At 40.7% G+C, this 25,350-nt stretch overlaps 1 protein-coding gene across 1 annotated transcript in view; it reads right to left on the bottom strand.

The window, feature by feature from the left end:
- Nucleotides 1–4,470: 4,470 nt before the first annotated feature.
- SH3GL2 (SH3 domain containing GRB2 like 2, endophilin A1) overlaps nucleotides 4,471–25,350 on the bottom strand; it is a 98,066-nt gene continuing 77,186 nt past the window's right edge. Inside the window, exons 2-9 of the mRNA XM_026097816.2 lie at nucleotides 24,517–24,585; nucleotides 22,007–22,079; nucleotides 16,571–16,714; nucleotides 14,595–14,728; nucleotides 13,076–13,234; nucleotides 11,597–11,700; nucleotides 8,309–8,439; nucleotides 4,471–5,966 (exon numbers count right to left, since the gene is read on the bottom strand). Of these exons, the coding sequence (XP_025953601.1) occupies nucleotides 5,767–5,966; nucleotides 8,309–8,439; nucleotides 11,597–11,700; nucleotides 13,076–13,234; nucleotides 14,595–14,728; nucleotides 16,571–16,714; nucleotides 22,007–22,079; nucleotides 24,517–24,585 (1,014 nt within the window). The 3' untranslated portion in view covers nucleotides 4,471–5,766. The remainder of the gene's footprint in view (nucleotides 5,967–8,308; nucleotides 8,440–11,596; nucleotides 11,701–13,075; nucleotides 13,235–14,594; nucleotides 14,729–16,570; nucleotides 16,715–22,006; nucleotides 22,080–24,516; nucleotides 24,586–25,350) is intronic.

Here is a 25,350-nt window from a genome sequence, read left to right as displayed (position 1 = left end):
GACACAGCCCTGAGCAGTATGATATAGTCAGATCTCCTTCGAGCAGAGGGTTGGCCTAGACCTTCAGAGGTCTCTCCCAACATAAGATTTTTTGGCTCAGTGAAAACTTGTTTTCACTTGTTTCACAAACTAACATGGAGATGGATGCCAGGCTTCCCTAAATTTAAGAATCTGGCCATTGATAGCCAGACAGTTTAGGAGAACATGGTCAGCTCTATATAAAGACAAATGCTACCAAAACAGATAATTATGCCGAGAATCCAGACCTTCCTCTGTGGTATCCAGCAGTGGCCGTTTTGAGGGACAAGATACTAGATTAAATAAATAATAATTCTATTCTTAGCAGAAAGAAAGAAGATGAGTCATTCAGAGGTTAGAAAGCTCACTCCTCAAACACCAATATGTTATTTAACAGGATTTGAACATGAAAGATGTAATAATAGTTTTTAAGAGTTTTTAACATACACAGCAGATGAAGTTTCCATTTCTTCTGAACTATAAAGATTTGCTTTAGATGCTGGACTGCATATGGTGCACATTGTCACAGACCATTGTATAAAATGCTATTCAGTCGTGCCCTGCTATTAGAGTTTTTTGACTAGATAAAAATATACACTGATTTATAATATGAAGAAAACCATTGTAAAATGTACTTACTGGTAGTTTTAAGTTCTGCGGAAAATCAAGATCAGATGCAGAGTCAAAATATCCAGTTAAGAACAACACAGTATAGACTTTCTACAGACCTAAAAATCTAGTGTATTAGCTTATGCAATCAACACAGTGTAACGATATGCTCACCAGGAAAAGACTGTCAGATCTCTGTTTCTGCCAGCAAAACAACAGTGTCAAGGTCGCAGCCACTGCAGCTGCAACCACCAACTTTCGCCTTTGCCGGGAGCTTTTCCACAAGGGGACAATCAGGGATCCCCTGCTCCCTGCCACAAGCATGTCCTCACTCGCGGGGTCTTCCTTTTGCCGGGTGGGGGGCCCAGTACTGCTTTCTCAGATGACGGCTGGCTGAGGAGCCGGAGTGGGTCACCGCACAGAGGGACTCCTGGAGCTGGCCTGCGCCACTCAACCAGGAATTTAAAGCCAGAGGGAGATGTCCCAATGCCTGAGAGAGATGGCGTGCCACTGCAGCGGGAATGGCCCCCAAGCCGGTCCTCAGCCAGGAGCCAGCGCGCAGGAAGGGGGTCCACAGCTCTGCTGCATCACAGCCCTCCAAGGGGCTTCAGCAGAGCAGCCACCTGCAGCCCGGGTGGCAATAAGGTGGCCTTGTCCTCCCAGCTGGGAAGAGTCACCTGGGGAGCACGGTGCACCACCCAAGGAGGAGCAGGTGGACAGCTTGCATGCTCATAGCAGCAAGGCCTGGGCTGTGACCCCCTGTGAGCCTTCACCTCACTGTGCTCTTCCTCCTGGTGTAAATGGGGGGGGGTGTCCTACCACAGAATGGTTCAGGTGGGAAGGGACCTCTGGGGATCATCTCGTCCGACCTCCCCGCTCAAGCAGGGTCACCTAGAGCACGTTGTCTAGGACCCTAACCAGACAGCAATTTCCAAGGATGGAAACTCCACAACTTCTTTGGGCAACCTGTGCTCAGTCATCCTCACAGTTTAAAGAATTTTTTTTCTTACGTCCAGGTGGAATTTCCTGTGCTTCAGTTTGTGCCCATTGCCTCTTGTCCTGTCACTGGGTACCACTGAAGAGAGTCTCTTTGCACCCTCCCTTCAGATATTCACACACTTTAATAAGGTCTCCCCTCAGTCTTCTCTTCTCCAGGCTGAACAGCCCGAGCTCTCTCAGCCTTTCCTCATATGAGAGCTGCTCCAGGACCTTCATCATTTTAGTGGCCCTTTACTGCACTCGCTCCAGTAGCCCCATGTCTCTCCTGTATTGGGGAGCCCAGAACTGGACACAGCACTCCAGACTGGCCTCACCAGGGCCGAGCAGAGGTGGAGGATCACCTCCCTCCACCCGCTGGCAATGCTTTTCTTAATGTACTCCAGGATACCGTTGGCTTCCTTGGCCACAAGGGCACATTGCTGACTCATGGTCACGCTGGTGTCCACCAGGACACCCAGGTCCTTCTCTGCAGGGCTGCTTTTCTCTTTCCTCAGGGTCTTTTCAGACAAAGTCTTGACATAAGCATTTCATGTTTATCCCTGATCACCCCCCCTCTTTTAAGTCAAATGAGCCAAGCAGTAAATTCACATCATGACAACAGTTGAGAATCATCCCAAGTGGTGTTTAAGCAAACCTCAAGAACAAGGAAAGTCAACTACGACTAAAGAAATTATGTTAATAATATCTCCTTTGGGAAGAGAAGTAATCAGCAGAACTTGGGAGCAGGTAGAAGACGACAAGAAACAGCATCTTACACTGTGCCTACTGTGGGACCTGGCAACATGCCCCAATTTGTTGCTTCATTTGCCCAAACACACTCTGCTTTTATCCTGGGTAGAAGACCTACTGGCACGCCGTGCCCCTACCGCCCGCTCTCTGCTCTTTCAAATCTAGCCACTTTCGTTTGCCTATGCAGTTTTGCTTGCCTGTGCAAGTGGCCAGCCCGGGACGTGTCCTGGAGCAAACTACTGCTCAGTTCGGGTGCAGCTGCAAAGATTAGAGAGACCTGAAAATGTCAGACTGGGCAAAAAGTTTTCCTAGCAGTTCTCAGGTCCTGGCCATGCAGTAGATGTGGGAAAAGCCTATGTAATTATCTGTAGGGGGGAGAGTTGTCTGTATGATCAGGGAGCCAGGAATTAAACACAAAATCTGAGTGTGACTACCACCTCCTTTCTTACTTTCTGGGGGAAGTAGGTATTTTAAAACAGAAAAAAGCCTTATTTAGTGCAGACTGCAATGGCTTCTTTTATTTAAATCCAGCACTGTTCAGGAGACAGGGCTTTTTGCTGTGTTTTTCAGAGTTTCACTTTACAATAGAAGAGAAAGCATAAGAAGGTAAAAGCTCCATGTATTCTCAGGGTTTAATGAAAAAATAGATACATTCTGCAGCTGATAGCTCAGTGCTGGAAGACTTAAATTTCCTCTTCAAGGAGCACCATACATTGCAGTTCTACAGCCAAATTTGGTAATTAGGTACCAGTATCACCTTTTTTAAATGTTTCTGAAAATTGAATACACTTGAGAAAGCAGGATAGCAGAAACTGCAGGTCCGCCAGTGACAACAGGATGTTGCCTGCACCAATAAAACACCATATATTCTTCTGGAAGTGAGCAGTTGCATGGCTCCATAAGCAGAGCTTTGAACTACTGGAGATGCGACATTGAGCAGCGCCTTGCTTTCTTTTGGCCCCGGGGCCACTGCCCTCTCACCCTGTCAGTGAAGCCGTGGGTGCAAACATTAGCTGTCCTGAGATCCTCTGAAACCGTGTCTTGGCCAAAGCAGGTTTTGACCTTACTGCCTAAGGAATAAAGTGTTCCTCAGGATTTGCCTCCCTGAGACAGAAAACAGAGGAACACTGAACGGCCAAGAATCAAGCAAATTGTTAAGCCCAGGCCCATACCATCAAATACAGGCATATGACAGATATTATGTAGACTACTCTGTGTAGTCTCTCTGGCTTCTTTTATTGGAAGATTCAGCATTTCCCTATTCCTTATAAAAAACATGTCTTGGCAGCGCAGGGTAAGGGGACAGCACTGCACAGCAATTATGCTTTTGCTTTAAATCATATAAAAAGGTGCCCAAGATAACTGCCACATATTTGTATCCCTTCAACAAACGTTACAAAAAAAGTACTCTCACAAAATAGGAGTGTACCAGATCAGAAATTTGTCTCTAACTTCCACTGGCATTACTTGTGATTGTCAGGCCCTGTCAAACACGGTTTTACCTTCAGTGTGTCAGCAATAATTCATCTTTTGAAGTTTCATGGTCATCTAGGTTTGAAATAGATTAATTTCAGTCATGGACAGAAACTTATTTAGAGGCCAAGCCTGGGATTTATGCCAGAATTGGAACGAGAAGGAAAAGTAATGGGAGTTGTATATGAGACTTAATTTCTTGTCAGGTTCTTTGTCAACATGCATAGGGATATCTCTCAGATATGTAACCAGTAAAGACTATTACAAATGGAACTTCATGAAATAAGATGTTGTGTCATACGAAACAAAATAGAAATTTTAAGTAACCATGTCTTTAAGCTTTACTAGCTGGGTTGTGAATTCCAGAATTCTTTAATGAGAAGTACTATGTCTCCCCAGGATTGCATATGCATACCGGCCATTATGACATTAATTTAACATGCTCCAGTGTTCAGTTTACTCTGTTTATTGTGCATGGGATTTGACTGATAGAATCAAATCTGGCTATGATAATGTTAAGAAAAAGAACGTATTTTCCACATCTGCAGTTCAGGTTTGAGGGAAGTATTTTCTGAAAAAAAACTGTTAGTTGAAGCTACCATAGCTGATTTGAAAGCAACAAAATAATAATTCACAACACTATTCTAGTTATCCCGTCATCATTATTTATTTGAAATATCAATACTTTCCAAGATATAGTTTATACATTAAGCAGTAGGGAATTGTCTTTATTTCACGTCATCCAGTACTGAAGTGGCACATCCGAAGCAGCACATTAAACCTCTGAAAGAGTCTGTACAATTTAGATAAATAGAACTCTGGATAACTAAACTAAGGGAACTTTTACAATTGTTACCAAAAGAATGCTGAGAAGCTGAGCACAGCACCGTACACACAAAATGCAGGAAGGAGGAAAATAAAAGAACTAAACATACGGGAAACGTTTTTGCGTATACAGCCACATGTCTTTAATTGCTCAACACAAAAAGAAATAAATTTTATTTAGTCCTCATTGAGGGCAGAATATGCACAAATGATGTTCGAAGAACACGTGGTAGACAGAAATAAAAGAAGTGAGGGCTGTGTTTGGTAGCTTATTTTCTTCCCCAGTGAATGTGTTTACAATTAATATCTGGTGTTTAGGGAGCGTGACTTTGTGCCAGAACTTGTCAAGAAACAGGTAACATTTATGCTAGTTTTATTCCCTGACCTGCTCTCCCGCCGGCCTTTTGTTAATCATGCTCAGAGACCCTGAAGGGGAAATTCATGTGGTTGTAGTCCAAGCTTTTTACTATAGGAATCTCCTTTTTATGGTTTACAATTAATCTACAGATGGAAACAGGCCTTTTAATAATAATAAAGAATATAAAAATGAGCAGAGATCAGCAGGACACACAGTACAGCGGTTCACTTTCTGAGAAAGCAGAGACCCTACATTTACACTGTCTCTGAGACCACCGCAGGCTTCCAAGCTGCTTTGGCCAGAAGACACAACACTGGTTAGGCAATATTAGACCTGTGTGAACCGTATCATCGGGAAGGGAAAGGTGGAATGGCAAGAACTTTTCCCTCTTTTTACAGAGAACTAAGACTGAAAAGTAATACAGTGGTGATAGGCATTATCTTCCCAATATCGCCATCACTTCCGACTACTTCACCATAAGTTCTGCTTGCCATCATCTTTCCAACCTCACATCAGCAATGGCTCTGGTTACCACCAGGCTGGTGTGGCCACACGAGCTAACGCACGTTGCGGTGGCTCAGAAGATACCACGCATCACCACTACGTAGTATGACAACACGTAAACCAAAGATGCTCAGTGGGACTCGATGACTCTAACCACTGCAGCTCGCACTTGTGAGGTGTAAGAAGCAGCATTTTGAAAGCAGTGGTACTGACACAACTATCTGGGTCAGAGAGGTGGTGAATCAGCCATCCTAATTGGGCAAAGGAACTAGAATATCGACATAATTGATGGGGAAGAAACCCGACTGGCCATTAAGCATGCCTTCATACCAATTTTCATCAATCTGGTTAGTGAGGGTAATGATATCACCCTCTTTAAATCCTAGCTCCCCTTCATTTTCTGGTTCAAAGTCATAAAGAGCTCGGCAGCATGGCTGATCCATGTGAGCACCTACAGAGAAGAAACACAAAGAAACGATATGCTTAAAAATCTCAACAATTACAGTTTCCTTCTTATTGTTATATCTACCGCAGGTTTTGCTGTTTCTGTTATAATTCAAATGGCTATTACAGTCCTTTAATAAGATCTAAATTTGTACTGCTAAATTGCATTAGAATATAGCTACCAGCTATTCATAGCTTCAAATTTTGTTATGTGACTGCCTATAAATGTCTGAGAATCCCAAAAGCACCAAGCCACAGTCAAGTCCTCACTTAAAAGCAGGGCTACAATCAACTTGGGATCTCATGTTTATCTATTAAGTTTACAAAACACATAAAATGAAGCAAAAACTCTAAGCACAGAGATGCTTTGCTTGTGTATCTCATGTCAGTAGTGTAAGGGGCATCTTAATAGTGAAGTCCTAACTGTGTTGCTGTTTGGAAACGTTACCCATAAATAGGCCTAAATGCTCATAATCTTCTTTTTTTCTTAATATGGGGTTTCCGGAGACCTTCCGTCCCCTTTAACACAAAACACTTGATGATTGCAGGGGGCACTAGGATGGACTCTGAACGAGGTTTAAATTGAAAGCTTTCCAATATAGGCCAATAGGCCAGTAAGGCTAGTTCACGAAAGTCTGACAGTAAGCATCTGGATGGGTACTGAACATTAATGTAAGTCGTAAGTATCTAGCAGACTTCCTAGTTAATATGAAATTAACAAATATTTTCTCCTACAACATATCTCTATAGTCTCAAGCCTACCAAAAGCAAAATTATTACTGGTTGAGCTGTTTTGGAAAGATGTCAATAGGGCAAGTTTTTCAAATACTAGAATTAATTTCTAAAATTCTGTAGTGAATCCTTCTTTCTTTTTTTTTTTACAAATCAGGCACAGTTTGTTTTGCTGGAGGAATCAAAACAAAGAGAAAAGAGAGGACATACCTTATGTGCCATGGAAACTCTTTTGCTAGCATCACCAAACCCTAAGAAGCCTCTTTGGTCTTCCCATTACTATAAACTGAAGCTCAGATGACTTAATTATGAAAAGTAAGTCTTGGTAAGCTAAGTGTAAAGAAGTCATAATGGCTAGAGAATATATGAGCTTTGAATGAACCAGCCCCAAACTGTAACTAATAAATTTTCAAAGAAGGAAGAGTTTCTCAGGAACCAATGAGCACTTTTCACAAGAAAAAAAAATACTGAAGAAAATGCCAAATCCTGGTCTCTCTGAGGAGGAAAACATGAGTGCTTAAGAGATGTAGGAACATCAGTGTCTATTGCCACTGGCCTATCGACCAATGTTCATGACACCACAGAAAAGGAGTGAAGAAGAAAATTGCTGGTGGCATGACAGTGAGAGCTTTAACATGCAAGTCACGAGCTATGCTCATGCAGAAGGAATACTCACTGTATCCCCCTCATCCCCTCCCCATTCCTGTGGTGAGGAGGCTGTTCAGCATTTACAAGGCTACACAAGACAGTTTCCAGCTGCAGGTGCCAAAAGCCAAATGGAGATACTGTTGCAATCTACATCTCCGAAAATGTCTAGCATGCACATCAGGAGGTGATGGGAAGGAAGGAAATCCTGATTAAAGAGCTAGTGAAAAACATTTAATCCTGCAAGGTGCAGTGTGCTAGGAATTGTCACTGAGGTCAACTGGAGCACGCGATGACAGGGTCCACAGCAAGGAAAGCCCTTACCATAACGTGGGATAAAAGACCATGACTGTGAGAAACAAATGATAAGGCTTTCTTAATATGTGCTGATATGAAATAAACACATCTTTAAGTGACTAATTATGTATGGTCATATATGTGTTTCACCTTCCTTATACCTCTCTCCTTTGCCTTCATTTTTGTTTTTACTTGTTTTTACTTTCAGGCTGTTGGTGTTGTAATATCTGTTTTTAAAAGGCAGGATAACATCATTGGGTTTGGGGGGGATGTCAGGGCTCTACATTTTCATGGAAAGCATTCAGTTGGTCTTTGGGCTTTTAAATACCTGTTTTGCCAAGATCTATATTTCAAGATGAATTTAGCAGCATCTCTTTGAGCTTCTAGGACTGAACGAATTGCTGACCCAAAGCCAAAGTTTTATAACAGCACATGATCCATCCATGTTCGCATACCTTCGGATCTGAACACTTACAAAAAATGCTGTAATGTGCTTTGCTGCTGGACCACTGCAATTGATACGGTTAGTTTAAACATTTCTCACCTATACTGTCCTCATGCTCATTTTCCCTCACTGTGGAAAAACTCACCTCTAAGAGGGAGTGCTGAATTTCTCTATTGCAGCAAAGCTTCAGATAGACTTCTTTTAATTTGGTCATGTTGCGTTACATTTACCTGATGGTTTGGGTGTTGTGGCATGGGATATTCCTCCATTGTGCTGAGTATTGTCGCCAGTAGTGAAATCCAGGCTCATACGGGGTTTGGGCTGGTATTCTCTCCTGGGCTGAGATGATGCCTCTTTTATTCTGCCAAAACATGAAGAAAGTTAAATGTCAAGTGTTACTTCCTGGTCAATGGATGAGACGCACTAAACACCTTTATTTCTAAAGCTGAAGTTCATGTCCACCAATCAGACAGACTGAACAAGTTTTGGCATTTGGAGAAATTTCTATCTGCAAGGTTAGTTTAAATTACCAAAAAACCCACAAAAACCAGCAAAAGGCCTTGACTGTGCCATGAGGTTACTCATTTTTCTTTCTTCCTAGGAATTAGCATTTTGGCTGGTTTCTTTTTGTCTAATAATAACGAAGAGCTTCTAATGGAGAAAAACCTGTGACGTGATTTTAGCAATGCTTGGAGAAGGGCTGTACAAACATCTCTACCTCCATTTTTAGCTTGATTGCAACCTGCTATTTTACTGCTATCCATGACAAGCCTTAACTGAACACTGATTCCAATTGCTGTCATTTTGTGAGCAGACTGTGTGGGAAGGTATTGATTTTCAGTTGCAGACTTAGTTTATTTGGAGCACTTATTTTATAAAAGCGCACAGCTCCAGTTTTCTTGACTCTCAAACTAAAAATATTATGCATCATTCTTCCAAATTTATTTTCCTAATTGTGAAATCTAAAATTTCTAGGAAGAGCTACATTTTCAGATTCCAGAGAAAAATCCAGACAGCAGAAATAGAATGAGAGTAGCTTATATTCAGCAACTTCCACATATATTTCTATCAACACACCAGGAAGAATACATGATTAATGACCTCAGTGTTTTAAGAAAAGGTTATCTTCTCTAACTTGCTCTAGACTGGCCCCAAACTTGCTGTTGGTAGCACAAAGTATCTATTTTGATTTGATCTACTGAGAAGATCTGCTTCTAACTTAAGTGGTTTTGGTCCTGATAACAAGTGTTTCCTCACCATCCAAGATATGATTAGTATTAGTTATTTAGACCTTAGGGATTGCTAGTCTTCTTAAAAAACAAAAACATAAACATATTAAAAAAACAAACAAATGGAGGTGGCGAAAGAAATTTAAATGAAAAGGCTTTGTTGGCTTCTATTATACATAATGCTCTTGCAAAGTAAATGCCATTTTTCACAGATTATGCACTTGAAGCAGACAGTTTTAATTACCCAAAAGCTCAGCATGAGCCTTTTCTAAAGTCCTAGTTCCTGGAATCACAGCATTTTAAAGAAGTTTCAGCTTTTCATTAATGAACAGAAAAAAAACCTGTATTTTCAGCACTTGCAGTTCCTGAACAGAGTTTTAAAGCCTAATCTAAGGGCTCAGAAAGAATAGAAGAATCCAAAATATTTGTAAATTTCTCAAGGTTTTTGTGGCTTAACTCACATATTTTTTAATTCTTTAGGTGAAACTTTACATGGGAGAGCTTTAGGAATCGGGAGAAACTGGCCATGTCAAACAACAGTATGAACAAGTTCCATTCACACCTTTTTAAAAAGTATGTGTAAAACTGGCAGCCTGGGCTGTACAGGTCTCTGAGCGTGAACAATATCATATTTTGTCAGCTTAAAAATAAAGATTTATTTACCTTCTGGTCCGTATTGCCAAAAAAATCCAAAGCCCAGGACAACGCATTCTTCGTTGTGAGCACATTACCACCACAAAAACACAAGTTCAAATTCTGCACTCAGTAACAGCTGTAGATCCGTACTTAACCCCTAGTGTGAACATATCGCAATGCCCTAATCTGTGTCCACTGGGGTGGACAAGGGATGACATAGTCAACACACTCTTTACAATTAGGGATGCACAGTAGCTTTCTGCAGTAAATTTATTCCAGCCGATCTATAAAAGTGGACTGATACAAGGTTCTTGAAAAGCTAAAAGTATGGTGATCTGCAATTTACACAAAGTGAAAATATTGGCAATTTAGCAGAAGTTTCAAATGGGCAAAGGATGATCTGAATTGAGTCAAAGCTAACTGTGAACATTACAGAAAGGGAAATCTGTAGCAGAGAGACATGCTCACTTTATGGCATAACTTCTGGACTAGCATACAATCCACCTGCTCCTCAGGTTTTTTTAATGCTTCTGTATAGTAAGTGAATTGCAGTATTCACTTGGAAAGCTCTGACAATCACTCTCTGTTAGGTCCTTAGGTTGTACTGCAAACTTCAGCCAAAAACAGCTTGCTGGACAGCCTACCTGCCAAAACAAGTGCTGTTCCCTAGGACAGAGAAGTTTAAAAGTTAAAACTGAATGGGTCTTAAAGCCTGTGTGCTCAGAGAAAATAAACACTCAAAGACCAGCAGTTCCAGAAACTAGACCTATACTAATGACATCAGAAAATACTAAACAAATATATGCAATTAAAATGTTGCCTTTACATTCATTCTACACAATATATGAACATTGACTGTTGTAGGAAATCATGACCAGTTTTTAGGAGAAGTCATCCAGAACTATGCGGAATAAAGAAATCTTTCCTTTATGCTATTTTTCTTCAAAAAGGACATGTGTGTGTGGGAGGCTGATAAACTTTTTAAAAACATTATCTTCCTCATTTCAAGAGGATTCAATCTGTTTCATGTTGATGGAAACAACATTTCTTAAGATTAAAAAGACACTGCATTAATTCTGAGACAGCATGCAGAGCTACAGAAGAGGGGATGGAAGAGGTAAACTCCGTTAAGCCTTTTATCAAAATTGACCTGATAATAAAGCTGAAAAGAGGAGTATTTAGTCTGTTAGCAAACAGTGGGAGAGTCTGACTATCTGACCAAGGGAGGTTCCCTGCAGGGGGAAGAGAACACAACAAGATCTTCTGTCTTCAATAGCAGTCATTAACAACGTCTCTCAGAAAGACTATTTTAGAATTAATGCAGGAATGGTACAGAAAAACAAAGTCTTAAGTCCTATCAATTTATAGTGTTTGTAAGTACATACTTTCAATTAAAAACACATTTAACAGCCTTACTGGGCTGAGACACTTTCCTGAACTCGGTCCTCATTCAGTCATGGTCACAACTATATGCATATGCATCTCCAAAACAGACGAACCTCTATTTGCAGTTGCTTAAAAAGATGGCCCTTGTTTTCATAACCACGAACTTAAAAAGTTCCAAAAGGTAACTTTTCCATTCACTAATCATAGTTTTCAGCCTCTGCAAAACATAAAAAACAATTCGACAAACTTACAAAAAGAGAGTATTACCTATCTTCCAGCTTAGAAGTAACTCGCTGCAGGATCTGCGCGGCCTGCTTGTGGTACTCCAGCTGGGCTTGTACAAGAGCAGAAAGCTGGCTCACTTGTTCAATCTGAGGATTGACATTAAAACATCGCATTTTAGGTCAGTGCTAACAGCTGAGCAATAGCATTGCGTAAAGAACGCCATCACACTAACACTGCAAAGGCAGCTTTACATATTTCTCTGAAAAGTTGGTTCACCTTTGTAGTTTGTAAATTGTTACGTTTCAATTAGGCTTTCTGTGTTAATTACCAGGTCCGGTTATGACCAGACCTGAGGTTGTAACTGCAGCTCTTCTCAGCTCATCACATCCACAGGCTATTTGCACAAAGAACAGCCTAAAAATCTACTTCATTCAGAAAATAGGGAAGTGAAAATGAGCTTGTAATTAGAGTTTAATATACCTCTTCTTCCATCTGAGGCATACAAAACTGTACAGACTATGGTTATGCTTTTATTGTATTGTGGTCAGTGGAGTGGACCAAAACAGGAAGATATAATGCACTCTTGGATGCAGCATATTTGTAGTGAATGCAGACACCATTCTACTTCATGACGGAAAATCACCCAAATCTCCTGTGGGGTCAATGCATTTTCCAGCAGCTTCTACGATCTGCAGTGCCACAGTGGCGTAATGCAGGCCTGGACCATCTGGCTACATGGGGCTGGATGTTACTATAAGCATTAAAGCTGTAAACTTATTCTGCTTGTTCCATTTCAGCACAGCTATATCTCATTTCTAATATGCAAATATTTTCAGTTGGACTATGGCCCCCTTACAACACCGGCAGAAAAATGAGGTATTAAATTAGGTGTAAATTTAGGCTCTAAATAAATCTACTCATTTACTTCAACTGAAGCATTTATACTGTAGTGTCCTTTGATTTTATAAGATAGACTTCAGCTGAAAGGATTGTTTTTTCCTCCAACAGAAGTAATTTTTCCCTATTGTTTGATTTTACAGTTTCGACCTTACAAATTGTCAAAAAAGATCTAATAGGTTTGGTTTCAACCCTGCAGGCTTACAGTGAGATACTAAAACCTAAGCTAATCTGTAGGTAGAACTTAAGCAGCAGAGTCATGTTTGAGCAGTCACATTAACTTTGGCTTTTCTAGTCATTATTGCATCTGGTTAGGACAGAGACCTGGGGGTTGTGAAATTCATTTTTGATCTTTACTGATCCTCCCAGCAGCTTACACACTTGAACAAAAGCCTCAAACCAAACCCCAAAACCACAGCTAAGTAAAAATTATGACTTCCATTTATAAATTCTAAGCAGGAAGATGTTTTGTCTTTGCCTACAAATAACTTGACACAGTTAGGAAGCACACTGCTATGCAGGATTTAAAAAGGCTTTTAAGTTTTAGATTACTGCCTTCACCACTGCACCAGTGTCTTTCTAATTTTAAGGCTCAGCTCAAGGCACAAACAAGGGATTTCTCACATCCATCTCCAGAAGGTTGAACATGCTTGATTCAGCAATCTCTTTTGATTCATCAAATTTCTCCAGAGCTTGGCGAAGTTCTTCATCAGGGAGTTTGCCCTGTCTTTTCTTTTTGTAATCAAAATCCAGGCGTCGACCCTCCATTTTCTTTAAATGATGCTGAAAAACAGAAAGGCAAATGCAAGCACAGAACGAAGACCACTTCCAAACTCTCCTTTCTTTGCCTTAAGACTGCATTATAACTAGGCAGCCCACGTGCATTTATAAATATGTGCTGTCTCTTTGCAATATATCACCTCTTCCTCCAGGGGAAAAAACACACAGCAATGAGGTGATTTTACATTTCATCTAAGACACCATTTTGCATTGCCATCTGAATACAATGCACCTTTAACATTAAAAAAAGCCACCCGGAATGGAAAACTGCAGTTAACACCTGCACAGAAGATAGAAGAATTCCTAACTTTTAAAATCTGATTTGGAATTATCTGCACACTGTGGTTTTCCCCTAGAATTCAAAGGGAAAACTCCATTAAAAGCACAAGTTAGTATATTTTTGCTTATGTCAGAGTTTTGATGAACAAGGCAACACAGGAAATATTTTTTTTCATTTTCACCAGACCACTAAAGGATCTTAATTTTTGAAATTATCTTTTTAAGATTTTTTAGTTTATTAACTGACATAACGCTCCTGTCACTTAACCTGTTTAGCAGCTGCCATGTCAAGCTGGACAAAAGCTAATGCTACCAGCACTGGCAGAGTGCTTTAGGTGCTTAATTTCACTCAGAAGAATCAATTTGTCATCTATCATGATCTACGTAACTTCAAGCGTCAGCATCATAAAATTTATCAAGCTGCCTAAGGACACCCTTCCTCCACTCACATTTAACCATGTGAAAGCCTTACTGAGTCAGAAGAATAGTTACTCATACAGATAGGCATTCATTGAATTCACTTTTACCTCCACAATTGTAAAATTAGTTGTGTCCACGGAAGTATGTGTGCACATAATTTTCCTCTATAAATGACGGGTGGTATTTGGATAACTAACTACACATTTCATGCAAGCAAATGGTATTTGTGTTCTCAATTCCTGGGAATGTTTTGGGCACAGATTTCATACAGACAAAAGAGTAATGCCAGTCTCAAGTCAACTATCAACCCCCCCCCGGCATGTCATACGTTACAAAACTGAATGTAAATGCCTATTCATCTATTCAGATAGTGAAAAGAGTTTTCAAATGGCAGAATTAGAACAGTGTTCATGCCTGCAAAATAATGAGGTTTTCAAACTTGACTATGCGACTGTCAAAAAATGTTAGTATTTTGATTTTTCTCCTTCCAAATCATCAATGACAGAGACAGAACTGAAAAGTAAAACTCAAATCAGAAGAGACTAAAATCAGATCATCTATGAATCTGAAAGGTATCTTTTAAGCTACACAATCAAAATAAGTTTTGGAAATACACACAATCTATATATTCCGTGTTACTAAAATGTCACATGGATGGCTATACCTGTATCTCTCTCAGATCTTTGTCGTGGAGATTCTGAAGTGGGTCAATGAAGTTTTGTTTCACTTCCATGTCTAAGGAGTCTTTGACCTCAGAAAGTTCCTTCATAGCTTCTCCCACATCAGCAAGTGCTGGTCCTGAAAGAAAAGATGCCCAGTTTATTTTAAAATAGCATAGTTCCACATTACTGTAGAATGAAGCTGAGTCAAGGAAATTTTAGTTAACATTTCATTTTCAGCCTCAAGGAAGGAAACAGGATATGATGCACCACATGAAAGGATAACACTTATTTTTCACTTCTGCAGCCCCCAGAGTTTACACTTTCTAACACAGCTGAACCTGAGAATCCTCGCTGCGTCAAAACAGCCAGTCCCCACACCTCATTGTCTGCTTATTCCTCACTCTGGTGAAACAAACCTTCCAGAAAAGCATCACCTGTATTCACTGCAGTGTTGCCACCAAAATACCCACAATAGAAGTCCAGGTCTCTCTATTTGCATCAATGTGACTGTTTCAAAAGTAAAAATTGTTAATATTTTCACTAATGATTTTTTTGAAGAAAGTGTCAAGTTTATACACTTAGTGCACAGTCATACCCTTGGAAACAAAACCTCAATAAGAATTAGCTGTGTTTCTGAGATTCTCTCCAAGCCTCACTTGAAGTCCACAAAAACTATGATTCTGTTTTTCTCAGCATGGAGACAAAAGCAGGAAGCTCAAAAATACTTTTCAGGTTTGCGACTTGTGATGGCAGAAGAAAGTCTACTTTCAAAGAATACAAAGGGTCTGAAAACCTAAAAATGTGAAAAAGCACAAGAAACCTTAGCTCTATCTCCCAAGCAGGGAGCAACTTACTGCAAAACTAGAGAGCCTACAAGACCCGGATGAAAGGTAACAGACAACCATACCAGCTACTATTAGTTTAGAATGTGAAAATAACTGCCCTATCTATTCTGCTGTGTGCCAGTGCAATCATCAGGGAATATGCAGCAATTTGTACAAACTGAATTTTATTACTTCTTCATTTTCCATTTAAAAAGAGATTCGAAATTTAGCAAGTTAGAGGCAAGCAATTAGAAAAAACAATTCAGTTATCTTTAGTAATCAGTCTGTATCTGCCAAAGTAATAAGTCAATTACATACAACAAACAGGAAAGTACCTTTTCCACTGCAGATGTCTTTATGCTCAAAACAACATTTTATGAAGATTCAGATAGGAAACAGAATTTTCAAGGTCTTATTTGAGTGTCCTGAGTATTACTCTATAAAAATGGCTGCAGAGATGTCTACACAAATAGGATGCAGAGACAAAAGATCCTGCTCTGCATGTGATCTTTTCTAGTTAGAACTCTACTGTTTTCTCTAAGAACTGAATGAAGAACATCTCTAATTCAGGCAGCTGCAAATCCATTTGGGGCAGAGAGGAAGAGAGGTTACAGATAAGACAAGAGTACTCGCTTGTGCCTTAAAATGTGGAAGTTGGCCAGAAAAAAGGCCAAACAGAGTGCAAGGAAACAGCATTTTCAATATTGGATTTTAAAAATTCTATTAACCTTTATTTCATGCCTGCAGTGAAGACAGAAACATTAATTATAAAGATTCTAAGAACGGATATGTTTTATTGTACACACACACAGAAAATAATACGTCTTCCAAACGTACACCTTTTAGCACAACATATCCCCAGTAATATAATCTATGAGAGAGAGAGCACAAAGCCTATATGGACGTGGTTCCAAATGGAAACAACTTGACTTTCACTCATCGGAAAAAAATCTCTGGTCCAAATCTCCAAAAGATACTGGATCCATATCATGAAAACAGCCCTAGACCAACCTTAAGAGAAGAAGTCTGATGAAGCTGAACTCTGAAATTTTTTGCAGAACCTCTTCCTTTATAGGATTAGTTACAATTAATTATATTAAATTTTAATTACAAATTTTATTTAATTATAATTGAAAGGGAAACAATCAAGTTACCAAAGTTGCATTCTTCTCCAAGTTCTCGACCAAATTTCAGCATCGCATCTGCCAGCAAGGCTTCAGCCTGAGGATAACCTGGTCCCTTTTCCTGACCTCGAATTTTCGACATAGTGTTGATCATGCTGAGTTTAGCTCTGGAAGCTGAAACAGGCCAGGGACAGAGTTACGAACACACCATAGCTACGAGTAAACCAACAGGAATGATCCACTTCACCTGAAATGTTGAAGCAGAATAAAAAACTAAACTACCCAAATTTAAGATCAAGCCCTGATTTTCAGAAATGATTTTCAGAGTGAGGACATGAAATGTTGTTGGTCACTGACTTTTGCAGAAGTTTTCTTTTGCTGGTAGGTCAGAGAGGAGGCTCAGTCCTGAACTCCAAGCTAAAACCTGCCTTGAAAAGACCAGAAACACTCTCAGGACAGCATATCTGACACGGGTTAAAACTCAGGAAGAAAAATCTTTAACCCATCTCCATATTCTCAATCTTAAGATTTGTGCACACCAGATAGAAAGCAGACTGAACCACCTTTGCTCCCAAGGACAAGTCCAGAGCAGACACTAATGTAGTGTCCCATATTTTTTAAATGTTTGGAAGATTTTCTACTGTAGAATAGAAAAAAAAAAAAGAACTATGTTCCCAAACAGGATGGTAAACAGCCCTTAAAGTAATTCTTATTTTTTATGAGGATTTGGAGAAACTCTTAATTCAATATGTTTTTCGACTGTACTTTAGCTTACTTTTATTTCAGATATACAACTGCAGATCAGAAGAAAGCACACATAATTATCATAACTGACAAAAACAAAGTCAGAAGAAATAAAAGAATTAACTTGTTTGATGATGTGTTTACATCAAATTTTTGCAACTACAGAATGCAAATGGCCTTCAGAGAATGAATTAAGCATTTTACTTCAAATTTTGCCAGCCAAATCCTACTGCAGCAGACTGGCTCAGAGTGGATGCTCCTACCTACACTACTCTGTGTGCTACAGGAAGGCAGCTATGAATGGCTCTACTTTCCTCACTGCAAAAGACGCTACCTCGGTAGTTTCTCTGATGAGTTAGCATTTCCATGGATAAAACATCAGTAACTTAGGCTGATGGATGCCAGTGTCATTGGTCAAAACTCAACCTTGCACACATTTCTGCAACAAAGCAAAACATTAGCTGACTAGAGTCAATAACGTTTCGCTCTGAATTTACTTTTGAAGACCATACATCATGAGATGGCTCCTGTTGCTGAACATATTTCATTTTGTGGCACACATATGTATGGACAGACACAGACACACAAACAGACACAGGAAAATCAGGAAACTGTCGTAATACATATTTTGCCTGAGAAGCAGCTTATGAAAGGGCAACGTATTTTTAACATACAGTAATTATGTTTTTGTAAGCTTTCTCACTACCCTTTGGTGTCACCAGATCATTCTTTTCTGCATGTGAATTTGTTGATGCCTTCTGTTCCAGTGTGCTACAAAACTAAAGACAACAGGCTGGCTGACTGTTCAGTATAAGAAACTGCATTTTAATGAAGTGTCTGGCCTTTAAAAATGGCATCGAAGGGGAGCTATTCCTAATACTGCACAAGGAGAAGCTGTTAGATGTGTTGCTCTCCTAGGGCAAAAACCTACTGAATTCAAAACCACTGAAATCAGCACAAGACTCCTATTGACGCTGACATGCATGATATGAGAAAGAAGACACAATTAGCCCTTATGCTACCATTTGGGGAATGATGCTGAGATGTATAAGGAGATGGAAAGAGAGAAAAGAGCTCAGACAGTTGAGCAAAAGCAAAGAGTAGGGGAGGACACACAGAAGCACAAAAAGAAACTAAGGCACAAATAAAATGAAGGGGACAGGAAATGAAAACAAAGAAATGGGAATAGGGGCAGCAAGCTGAAAGTTTCAGGAGTGAAAGCCAAAGCATAAGACAGAATATAAAAAAAGGAAATGGCTATATTCTGGACAGATAGGAAAGAGTAGAAAGAAAAAGGTACAGGAAAGAATGAAAGGGAGGAAAAGATAATAAGGGAAAGGCAAGAAATAAATGAGAAACAGTATGATAAGCATGAAAAGTTAATCTAATCGTAAGTACCAAATCTGGTTTCTACAGTCAATTTTATTTCCTGGTGGCAATCTCACACCCCAGGTAATCTTGTTTTAGAAGGGCATTTTAGCAGGCGTTCAGCAGTGGCCTCATTCCACTGTTCTTGCAAAGCTGATTGCGTTAGTGTCCACGGGAGCAGAGGTAAGCTTGTGCGGAGTCCGTCTGGAAATCCGACCCCTAGTCGTTTGAGTTCTGTTGCTTTATTCTATTAGTGCCACGTAGTTACTTCTCTAAATTATGTTTGAACCTGAGCAAGGACAGGCAGAAATGTACAAAACACCACACGAAAGCGATGTGAATGCCTGATTCTTTTCCCAGTTGCATGCTCTCTCCTTTACATTGCCTTTACTGGTGTCGCTAATGATTCACCTTACCATCACGGGTTAACAGAGTCATAGTGAATCATAAGAACAGCCACCACAAGAGAGTTTGAAGCAAACTTCAGCATTGCTCATTCTTTATACTTTCAATCATGTTCATCCTGCATCTGTTTTTCTTTAAATCATGGTTGTGCACATCTGTATGAAAAGCTCTGAGCCTTCACCATGTTCAGTTTTAGCTATTCTCAGCTGTGCCCCAGGTTTTTTCATGATTGGGAAGTTGACAAGGGTTTTTTTTTTCATTTGTGCTAACCTCAACCCAACACCCTGCCAATAAATTCACCTCTCTTTGTCATTAATATACTTTTCTTTCCAGCTTTAGTTCATTAATTGTTTAGTAAAGTCAGACAATACTGCATGCCTCATCTATTGATTCCAAAAATACCATGAAGCCAAATGATCTCTAGCGCTGCCGTCCTCTGTAACCCAAGCATCCTGCTCTTGTCAGAGAACATCCTGCATATCTCGTAATGTGCATTGCATCTCAAACCCTTTTCTTCCTACTAAAAAGAGATAAACTTTTAAGGAAAGTATTCTGTTAAATGTTTGTTAAGGAAAATCTGTTTAATATTAATATTTCTATTTTTTATTTCTATTAATATTTCTATATTTCTATTAGTATTTCTGTGTTTTAGAAAATGAGAAAACAAACAGGAAATACTGGAAACCTGTATTTTTGATGCCTCTGTTAAAAAGCAATACAGTTGTAGGGAGAATTTTAGAGAAGAATTTCTTTCATTTTCCAAGCAATTCTTATCACTATGGGCATCTTTTTGCAATTTCACAACTGGCCTAAACCAATCTAAGACCATGCAGGAGCTGAAAGAGGCAATCCTACTTTCCCCTTACTCTACCTGCCACTTTTGCCCATCTGTGGGATGAACAACACGATCTCACTGAATATCAGAAAAAATAAATATTCCTCATTCTTACTACCAGTTTAATTTTCTGATCCTTCTCACATGCTCGGCAAGCAGACAAAAGATGTAGAGCTGAGGTATAGAGACTGCTCTTTTCTGCATCAGGACAAACTCGTATCAGCCTCAGGTGACGGAAACCACACCCTGAGCTACTTCCAGAAATTTTGCTCACTGCTGCTAGCGTGAGCCTCTTTTGCGATTCACAGCAATCATAATCACTCAGATGTGTCAGGCAGGCAGCCAGAGCAGCACGAAAGAGCCAAAGCTTATTACTCAGTCTATGCCATGTGGCACAACAGCAGCTTGACGGTAGTTAACAATTTTATCACTAGCCCCATAGTGTTTGTCAAGCCTTGCTTTTCCTGCAGAGTGCTTCTTGATGATGAGCCATGAAGCTCTGGACCCCAGTCATAAACAGTATTCCATCTGTTGACACAGAAACCATTTTAGTCATTGATATTTTCTCTTTAACACTTCTTGAACTTGTAAATATTCTTTCTCCTTTTTTTTCATCCATTGGCAGCAGCATCAAATTATCCGTTCTCCCTTTGTGGTCTAACTTACAAATATCACCAATTAAGCTATACCAGCACCATTCTCTCATCTGTCACACTGGAGACAAAATATTTCCCACCAGTTCAAATCTGCTGCTAGCTGAATTCCAGCAAATGTTGACTGTTCCTCCTGAATTTTGACTGTTCTTCCATGTAACTCTAAGATATTAGTCACAGGGCCTAATTTTACTTTTGTGCTCATTTTGCACTTGCTTAGCTCCATTGACTTCATCAGTGAAGCTAACATTGATTTATGCTAGTATAAAAACTCTTCCATTCTCAGTTTATTATGGAAACCACTAAGTGGCTTGATCTAACGGTTCACTAGTAACCACATCCCATCACGATCCTTCTAAGGACCGTTCGGCAAGAGAGGCACATGCAGCTCTCCACAAGCCCAACCATAAAGCCCTTCTTCTCGTGCAAACCAGACATTTAAATCTGTTTTGAAGGTTTAATTTAGTCACCTCTGATTAGGGCTCCAGTCTACCCTGCTCCCCAGTTCACCATCATCAGGTCTTTTGCAGTAGCTCTACTGAGGACAGGAAACTGCCCGAGCGTGAGGTGAGTGGTGTGGACATTGCCTCTTCCTTGTACACTGCAGAAAGCTGGTTTAGACCTTTTTCCACCTTTCAGTGATCTGCAAAAGGGCTGCCTAACCCTCCTCGCTCACACAGGGAAAAGGCAGGGCCACAGGAGCAAAGCAAGGTCTTATGCACATTTTCATCAGTCCTTTCAGGTGCTAAGGAGACTCCACTGGTTGGTTTAGTGTCTAATGGCTTATTAATCAAGGTCAGCGCGTCAGTAGCACATCTACAATAATTGGGCTGTATTTCTTCCAGGTTTTCATACCATTGCAGTGCCAGTCCTACGTATTTCCAGAACAACCTACAAGAAAGGAATTTTTTTATCCTGCCTATCTCTCAGAATTTTGTCAAAAATGGACAAAATAGGAAAGGGAAAAAGGGAAAAACAGCACCGGGAACTTCCCAACTCCACCTGAGTAGCAGCCCTGTTTTTATTTTGTGTTATGGCAGGCATGCGTGGATCTCTGCAGGCACAGCCCCTGGCTGCCCTGCTCCCTCACGGGCGGTGGGACTGGCCCTGCTGTCCCCCGACACAGCAGCCCTGGGACCTGCCAGCCTGCTCGGTGCCCTGGCACTCAGCTCCTTGCTACTAAACACACTATTTCTAAGCACATGGTGCCCCTTTACTTAAAGTAAAGACATAAGAAAGAAAAACAGGTCCCCCCCAAAGCTAGCCTCCATTCTCCTGACTGCCTAACAGACAAGCCTGTACTCGTCTCAAGTCTTTTCACTTCATAACAACTTCACTGGCTTTGTTTTAATCTTAACTACACCAGTAAGGGTGAGCTCTGTCAGACTGCACATGGCTGAAGAAGAAAAACATGTTTTAACAAAGCACTGCAAGTGTTGTGAGACTGTGAAATTGTATTACCTGGATTGGGCTGAAGATACTCTATTGTCTTGGCCATTATTTCCATAACTGCTCTGCTGGTGACATCCACTTTCTAAAGGAGAGAGAATTAAACAAAAAGAAACATGGAAAGAGATGTTAGACAAAAGGAAAATTCTTTTTCCTCTCTTCTTTTATTCTTAAAAATTCTTTTAATTCTTCTTATTATTTTCTTTTTCTGTCCCTAAGAACTGCTGTTGACTAAATCCAGCACTGGTGCCAGAATGGTGAGAATGCAACATGCCTGAAAAACTACTAAAATCACGAGCCCACTGTTCAACCTGTAACAGAACCACTCTTAAATGAGGCCATTATTCAAGCAAGCAAAGGTAAAAGAATAGAAGTATAGAGTAATTCAGGTTGCATGGGGAATTTCATACAGTTCACTGTACTGTACTGATTAAGATATACACTACCTCGAGATATGCCCACAAAAGGGAAAACTTTTGCCTAGAAAAGGTCACTGAAAACTATTTGAAGTATTAGTACTCTTTGGTCTCCTATTAACCGGGAAAGCAAAGAGAAAGCAGTTGTCAATCAAAACAACCCACTAAAGACAAAAGGAGCTGTCTGTTTCCTTCAAGGTAAAATTGGGATAGGGAAGAATAGGTCTCCCTCAGCATCCAACCTCAAGAAACCTGCCACCATGGAAGTGCTGACCACTGATTTCCTTGGGCTGAATCAATAAAGAACTACTTTATATTTAGGAATTTAAAATAAGGGTGACTATTCTGAACTGAAGATCGGTATTTCCTTCTGCTGTAATAGGAACTCTTTGCTTTCCTAAGAGGTTTTCTGCATCAGCTTTCTAAGTTACATATACTGAAGTACGCAACTATTCTGCATTCAACAAACTGCTTAGTATCCATAAAACTTAAGAGAAACAGTTTGCAATCATTGTTCATCCAAGAGATTCTGAGCACCATCTGCATCCACAGACTCTGTTGGGAGCTGCAAGATTTATGCATCTTCCAGCAGATAATCCAACCCCTCCTAGAATCAGGCCTCAAAGAAAGAGGTTTACCTCTTCACTTCTGCAGATCCAGGGGGTTTCCTGTAACCTCTCCCACACTCTGCATTCGTGAAGACACACTGCATTTCTCTGCCAGGTACCTCGTGTCCCACAGAGCGAACTCCTTTGCAACAAAAGTGAGCTCCTATTTTCAAAGCGAGCACCTGAGATGAGCTGGTTACAGCACGCTGCGCTTGACCTCCTTCCTGTTTTCCGCTGCCATTGCCATCTGCCAGGTCTTGCTCTCCGCTTCACACAAAGCAGCAGAAGAGGACTGGCAGCCGAGGGTAAAGAAATAGCTGAACTGCCCGGTGGGGAGCCCAGAAAGGGCTGAAAGGCTGCAGAGGAGAGCGGGGGCGAGGGAGCAGATGGCCGGGGACAGGAAACAGGGACGCATCCACTGCGGAGGGAAGAGCTGACAAGGGACGCGGGGGCACGGGGCCAGGTGGGAGAGGGGAGGTAACCCACGAGCCTGCTCCCTTCTCCTCCCTCGTCCCCAGGCGCCATCCTGTGCCGCCCGCAAGCCCTGCATGGGACTCACCCCCGGCTCTGCACTGTCCTATTTTCCACTCTAAACCTTGCATCGTTTTTCTAAATCTTCTTTAGTAACTTCCAGTTTTGATGGTAATTTCTATACTTGCATCCACTTCAAAGGGAACACAGGGGGAGGGGGAGAAATCAGCTCCGCAGTGCTTGCATTGCAGGAAGCAAGGAAGATCCTGATATGCACTTTTATTTTATTTTCCATCCAAACTTTTTCCCAATCTCCCTACACAAATACACAGAAAAATAGCATCTGCTTCTCCGCACCAGGGACACATATCAGATACATATCCTACAAATTACTTAGCAGCAGCTTGTCTTACGAGATTTGCTGGTGACTTTCAAAGTCGAAGCCAGAAAAATAACTGCCACCGCTGACCTTTTCAGCTGGCACATTCACACCACCACGCACAGCGAGCATAATTTTTTTCCACAAAACAGTCACTGTTGCTGCTGCTGGCCTCCCCCAGCATTCAGTGGGGGAAGCTGCCCCCATGTCCCCGTGGGACTTGGCCAGCGAAGACTGCCTGGGGGGGACCCGAACCCGTGAACGAATATCCGGGGGCCTTGCTCTGCTGGGCTGATGCTCAGGGAGCGTCCCGGAGGAGTCACGGGCACCTTCCGACACCAAAACGACCACCCTTTTATACAGAGTCTCTGTTCCCAGGGATCCTCTGCACTTACCTGAAGCTAATTTGTAGCTGGCATTAGTCTCTCACACTGAAATATTGGCATTTTACAGAGTGCATATATATTATCTACTCCTTGGTCAGAGAATGCAAAGGGACAAGGAACTGAGAGCTCAATCCTGCTGAAAAAAAAGAGCTGAGTCTTTCAAAATTACTTGAGTGGTTTGGGGAGAAAGGCTTAGAAAATCCTGTCCTGGAAAGGAAAATAAACAGTAATAACGGCTATACATACCTGTATTCAGACTTACCCTTTCCATTTCTTTGAAGTCATCATCTAGCTTGGTTCCTTCTGCACCTCCTACTTTCTCACTCACTTTCTGCAGTTACCAAAAAAAAAAAAAAAAAGCACACAGATTCAGCAATAACTGAAAATCTAACTTTCATGGGGAAGTGTTTTTCTGTAAGTTTCACAACACTCAGATGTACTATTCTTTATTTTTGAAAAACACACGTTATTTCAGGTTAAACACTAAGAAAATATAGATCAGTGTTTAATTCTCAGAGACCCAATCTTCTGCTGGTGTCAGAAGAGTGACATACTGCCATGTCTTTGCAGGATCACACCCTTGCTTCTTTGTGTAATCTATCTTCTTTGTGTAATCCATCTTTGTGTATCTATCTACACCTTGAACTTATCAAGCCATTAATCAACAATAACAAAACTGTCTTTGGCAGACACAAATATCCATGGTCAAAAAGGAGGTGCCTTGATGGAGTCAACTGGCCAAAGGAGTCAAGAAACCAAGTCCTTATCGGATGTAAAAAAATGCTCTTAGCTGCGCTGCCCAGAACATTTTAACGCAACACCAAGGATAATAATCATATCTAAGTATAGAGTAGGAAGATGCTCCCAAGATCTGACTCTAAACCACCCAGAAGGCAACAGGCACCAACATCCCACAGCTGAAAACCCTCAGATACTTATTTACTCAAGCCAAAACCAGACCAGCATCATTAAAAATTAAGTTTATATATAAAAATGATACATACAAATACTACATTCAAACCATGCAAGAGCTTGAGAGCCACGTGGTTTTTATATAAAACACCTAGCTGACAGTTCAAATAAAAACAAAAAAGAG

Source organism: Dromaius novaehollandiae, chromosome Z, assembly GCF_036370855.1.
Source record: "Dromaius novaehollandiae isolate bDroNov1 chromosome Z, bDroNov1.hap1, whole genome shotgun sequence".
NCBI lineage: Eukaryota > Metazoa > Chordata > Aves > Casuariiformes > Dromaiidae > Dromaius > Dromaius novaehollandiae.
The sequence above is the reverse complement of the archived record's forward strand: the minus strand, read 5'-3'. Positions and strand labels throughout refer to the sequence as shown.